The sequence below is a fragment of the Suncus etruscus genome, chromosome 13 (assembly GCF_024139225.1).
Source record: "Suncus etruscus isolate mSunEtr1 chromosome 13, mSunEtr1.pri.cur, whole genome shotgun sequence".
Classification (NCBI taxonomy): Eukaryota; Metazoa; Chordata; class Mammalia; order Eulipotyphla; family Soricidae; genus Suncus; species Suncus etruscus.
This window is the reverse complement of record NC_064860.1, coordinates 10,396,607-10,402,718: the sequence shown is the minus strand read 5'-3', so window position 1 is coordinate 10,402,718 and position 6,112 is coordinate 10,396,607. Positions and strand designations below refer to the sequence as shown.

General features: G+C 39.7%; 1 protein-coding gene across 1 annotated transcript; it reads left to right on the top strand.

Moving 5' to 3' along the window:
* Window positions 1-518: 518 nt before the first annotated feature.
* Window positions 519-1,474, top strand: PRPS1L1 (phosphoribosyl pyrophosphate synthetase 1 like 1). Its single transcript, XM_049785712.1, is given in 2 exon segments — window positions 519-933; window positions 936-1,474. Coding segments are annotated over 2 exon segments (954 nt in total).
* Window positions 1,475-6,112: the final 4,638 nt, after the last annotated feature.

The window sequence follows — 6,112 nt, the reverse complement described above, 5'->3', positions numbered from 1 at the left end:
TGAGAGTGCAATACCTGTCTCGAATACAGGCAGGGGTTGGGAGAGAAGGCTGTTACTTTAGTTTAAAAGTGTGGAAAAAATTTGTGGTAAACCACAGTTCTTTCATTACATAAAATTTTTTAAATAAATCAATGAAAGTATGAAGTGAGTTTACCATCAGGATTTGTGGGTGGTGGGCTATTATGTTGGGGAAGGAGTTCATACCTGCCACAATGCCCAGGAGGAACATATGGGTAAAGGGGAGTTGAACTGGGGTGGTTTGAGCACAGGGCAAGCCCTGTACCCCTGTGTCATCACCACTGCAGAATAAAGAAGGAATCTTTTCGGGGGTGAGGGGGAACTGGGGAAGCAGACAGTGACTGTGGCATGCACTGCAAAGAGCACCAACGACTCTGGAGTACAATCAACGGATGCCTTGGAACAACCAGTTTGCAGTGCAGCTAACTTCTGGCCTCATCTCTGCAAAACAGCAGCCAATGGTCAGTCTGGAGGGCCAATTGTGGGACTCCTCGGCCAAGATGCCCAACATCAAACTCTTCTGTGGCAGCTCCCACCAGGACTTGGGCCAGAAGATCGCAGAGCATCTGGGCCTGGAGCTGGGCAAGGTGATGATGAAGAAGTTCAGCAACCAGGAGACGAGCGTGGAAATAGGCGAAAGCATGTGTGGGGAAGACGTGTACATCATCCAGAGCGGATGTGGGGAGATCAACGACCACCTCATGGAATTGCTCATCATGATCAACGCCTGCAAGTTTGCCTCTGCGCACAAGCTCACTGCTGTCATCCCCTGTTTCCCCTATGCACGCCAGGACAAGAAAGACAAGAGTCGTGCGCCCATCACCACCAAGCTAGTGGCCAACATGCTGTCCATTGCAGGCACGGACCACATCATCACCATGGATCTGCATGCCTCCCAGATCCAGGGTTTCTCTGACATCCCGTGGACAACATTTATGCAGAACCTGCAGTCTTGAAATGGACCCAGGAGCACATCTCCCAGTGAAGGAATTGCATCATCGTGTCCCCAGATGCTGGTGGGACCAAGAGGGTCACCTCCATTGCAGACCGCCTCAATGTAGACTTTGCGCTCATCTACAAAGAACTCAAGAAGGCCAATGAAGTGGACCGCATGGTGCTGGTGGGAGACGTGAAGGACCACATGGATATCCTGGTGGATGACATGGCAGACACCTGTGGGACCATCTGCCATGCGGCTGAGAAGCTTCTCTCGGCTGGGGCCACCCAGGTCCATGCCATCCTGACCCATGGGATCCTATCAGGCCCGGCTATCTCTTGCACTAATGAGGTATGTTTGGAAGCTGTGGTGGTGACCAACACCATCCCCCAGGAGGATAAGATGAAGCTTTGCTCCAAGATACATGTCATTGATATCTCCATGATCCTGGCAGAAGCCATCAGGAGGACTCACAATGGAGAATTGGTCTCCTACCTCTTCAGCCATGTCCCTTTATGATGGAATGGCTCCAGGAATGACTCTATTTTAAAATAAACTCAAATAAAGTAAAGGGCCGGCCCTGAGAGATAGATTGCACAGCAGAGTCGGAGGGAGGGATTTGACCTGGCATGCGGCCTACCTGGGTTGGATCCCTAGCATCCCATATGGGCCCCTGAGTCTGTCACAAGTGATTTCTGAGCTCAGAATCAGAAGTAACCCTTAGCACAGCCAAGTGTGGCCCATAAACCAAAATAAATTAAATTAAATTAAATTAAAAATGAACAGATGACTTCTGCATTGTTTGCCCTTGCACTTGATGAGTTGAGTAAAAGATCCAGCTGGCTCCATTCTGGCTTCTCTATATAGTGTGCAGATTACAGTTTATTTCCAATGGGGTAGGGATTTAAAAAAAAAAAAGCAAACAAACATGGATAATAATTGTTGGGATTTCTTATGTGGGTTGGTGGAGTTCTATTGACTTCTATTAACTGGTGAGACTTGCAGATTAACCTGCCAATTTCAGACCTTAAAGGATTCTGTGTGAAAGTTTAGAATACTTCTCAAGAGAAGCAAAGACTTGCGAGTTTTATTGGTCTGAAATAAGAAGCTATGCAGTAAACCCAATCCACCACCTGGCCACCCCCTTTCATTCTTTTATACTCTGTCCCGTTTCCACTCTACTCTCACTTCTATTTATCACAAGTTCTCCATAGTCTGTCCTAAATTTCCTCCAGACCTTCTCCTGGCTTATGCCTTTGCATGCTAAACAGAAGCAGCAACTTTTGTTTTTTCATCATGAGACTCAAATTTGATGATGTTGTTGTTGTTAATAATATCCTTATTTAAGCACCATAATTACAAACATGTTTGTAGTTGGGTTTCAGTCATAAAAGGAGCACTCCTCTTCACCATTGAAACATTCTCATCAATGACCCCCTTCACTCTCCTCTCCCATCTCCTTCCTGTATGACAGGCATAGTACTTCTCTCACTACCATTGTCATGATAGTTGTTAGAGTAGTTATTTCTCTAACTGAATGTGCCACTCTTTGTGGTAACCTTCATATCATGAGCCAGCCCTGATAGCCCTCATCTCTATAGTCTCTAGTCCTTATTACAATAATGTCTTTTATTTTTCTTACATCCCACAGATGAGTGAAACTATTCTGTATCTATTTCCCTCCCTCTGACTTATTTCACTCAGCATAATAGTTTCCATGTCCATCCATGTATAGAAAAATTTCATGACTTCATCTCTCCTAATGGCTGCATAATATTCTACTGTGTATATATACCACAGTTTCTTTAGCCATTCATCTGTTGAAGGGCCTCTTGGGTGTTTTCAGATTCTGGTTATTGTAAATACTACTGCAATGAATAAAGGTGTGAAGAAGGCATTTTTCTGTATTGTGTTTTTAAGTCCCTAGGAGTGGTAGAGCTGGATAATATGGGAGCTCAATTAACAGTTTCCTATTTGAGTAATTATTGGGTAGTGTCAAGAAATATACAAGAGCAGTAGGTGCCTTCTCTCAAGAATCCAACATTATCATCATTTGGACTCTCTGTATCTTCAATTTTTGACTGTACCTGTTTGTTTAAATTTAATTTTACTTTCAACCAACTTGACTACTTTGTGAGATAAATAAGGATTGGAGCCAGAGCATAGTACAATGTATATGTCACTTGCCTTGCATGCTTCTGATCTAGTTTTAATCTCTGACACCCCATATGGCCCCTCTTCAAACACCTTGAGGAGTAATTCCTTATTAACCCTTTAATTCCAGAGTAACCCCTTTACATTGCCAGATATGGCAGCAAATCCTAAATAAATAAACTAATCTATTTAAAAATCTTGTCCATTTAAAAAAAGAAATTATACTAAAGTTGATACTATAGAAAAACCTAAGTGTATTAGCTGAAAATTATAGTTAAAAAAAAAAAAGAACCCGCTCAGATAACTGCTAAACTTCTATACATTAGAACAAATGGTATAGGGAGAAATAAAATATATATAACTGAAGATACAGTGAAAAACAAACCATGGCAAAAACAAACTATCAAATATATAAAATCACATAAAGTCAACATGTTAGTTTATCTTGTACAATATTTTTATATTGCTTAATAAAATTAGCTAATGATAGGCTGTTTACAGGAAATACATCTAAATACAATTTGGATATAAAAGTGGTAAAAATACACAATGTAAAAGATGACAAAGAGTGGCCAGAGCAATATCACAGTGGATTGAGCATTTGCCTTACATATAGCCCGCCTGGCTTCAATTCCCCAAATCTCATATGGTGCCCTGAGCCTGCCTGCTCGAAGTAATTTCTGAGTGCAGATCCAGGAGTAACCCCACAGTGCCACTGGTTTGGCCCAAAAGACAAAACCAAAAATAATAATAATAATAATAATAATAATAATAATAATAATAATAATAAAATGTAATTTTAAAAAAAGATGACAAAGAAACTAAAATACATTTCTAGTAAAACCAGAAGCATAAGGTACTTTTCTGATTAAAATGTCCAATAAATTACAAGCCTCATGGATTTTTAGCACCAAGCAGCTTAACATTAAGATATTTAAAAAATAGAAACAGTGAAGTTATTTAAAATATTTTAATAATAGATAAATGTGATGCTCAAATATCAAATTCAAGTTGCTCATTTTTACAACATAGCATCATATTTGGAAGTGTAAAAATTGTATATATTTTGGGGCTGCAGTGGTGGCACAAGCAGTAATGTGTCTGCCTTGCTCACACTAGCCTAGGACTATCCCCCGGCATCCCATATGGTCCCCCAAGCCAGGAGCAATTTCTGAGTGCATAGTCAGGAGCAACCCTTGAGCGTCACCAGATGTGGTTCAAAAAGCAAAATAAAAAAAAAATTATATATATTTGGGGGACTCTTGGACCATACCCAGCAGTGCTCAGAGTTATTCCTGGAATACACTTATAAACTACCCCTGGCAGGTGTGGGGAGAATATGGTATACTGAGGATCAAACTCAGTCAGCTGCAAGCAAAGCAAACACCCTACACACTGTACTATTGCTCCAGGCCCCCTAAAAATTATATTTTAACATGAATAAAAATATAATAATCATAAAAGTCTTGAAAAAAAATTTTTGTTTGTTTTTTGGGCCACACCCAGTGATGCTCAGGGGTTACTCCTGGCTATGCACTAAGAAATCCCTCCTTGCTTTGAGGACCACATGGACACCAGGGATCGAACCATGGTTTGTCCTAGGTTAGCACACAAGGCAGACACCATATGGCTTGAGCCACTGCTCCAGCCCCAGAATTAGGCAAATTTTTAAGCCAATGAAATAAGGCAAGAAAAGAGAATAGAGGTAGCCATATTGGAATGCAAGAGGCAAATGTCATTAGCAAACAACAGGGCTGTCAACAAGAAAAAATTGAACTATTATTAAAATTTTTAATAAAATGACAGCATGTGAGCTAAAACTCTTGTCTCCTAAATGCAAATGTATATAAAGATTTTTTAAATTACTTTGAAATGTTGCCACAACCTAAAGCAATAAAAATCTATAACTAGTTGAAAATAGTTACAAAATAAAATAATTACAAAAGAACTATGTCATAAGCATGGGACCTACCTCAAAATAGTTTATAGGAATAACACAGTATAGTAAGTTTAAGTCCAGTAAAAATATTAACAGGAATATTTTTTTCGTGTTATATCTATATACCCAGTTATCCTCTGGGTAAACTCCTGCTGCTGCATTCAGGAATCATTCCTGACATTTCCTGGGGAGACTATATGAGGTTCTGGAGATTGAACCTGGGTCCATTTTATTGATGGGGCTATATGTTTTTTTCTTATTAAGTCCTGTCAGTACTTTGTATATTCTTGATATTAGCCCTTTGTCTGATGGGTGAATAGTTTCTCCCATTCTGTGGGTGGCTTTCAGATCTTAGGCACTATTTCCTTTGAGGTGAAGAAGCTTCTCAGTTTAATATAGTCCCATCTGTTGATCTCTGCTTCCACTTGTTGGAGAGTGCTGTTTCTTCCTTGAAGATGCCTTTAGTCTCAGTGTCATAAAATGTTTTACCTACGTGTTTTTCTATATACCATATGGTTTCAGGCCTGATCTTTAATTCATTGGATTTGATTTTTGTGTGTGGTGTTGGAAGGGGGTCTGTGGTTTTGTTTTTTACAAGTGACTAACTATTTGTGCCAACACTTGTTGAAGAGGTTTTCCTTGCTCCATTTTGCATTTCTTGCCCCTTTATCAAAAATTAGTCCATTGTATGTCTGGGGAACATTCTCTTCATATTCAAGTCTATTCCAGTGATCTGAGAATCTGTCTTTATTCCAATACCATGCTATTTTGATAACTTTTGCTTTGTAATACAAGTCTATTCCAGTGATCTGAGAATCTGTCTTTATTACAATACCATGCTATTTTGATAACTTTTGCTTTGTAATACAGTTTAAAATTGGGGAAAGTGATGCCTCCCATATTCCTTTTCCCAAGGATTGCTTTAGCTATTCATGGGTATTTATTGTTCCAAAATAATTTTAGGAGTGTTTGATCCACTTCTTTAAAAAATGTCATAGGTATCTTTAGAGGGATTGCATTAAATCTGTACAGTGCTTTGGGGAGTATTGCCATTTTAATAATAT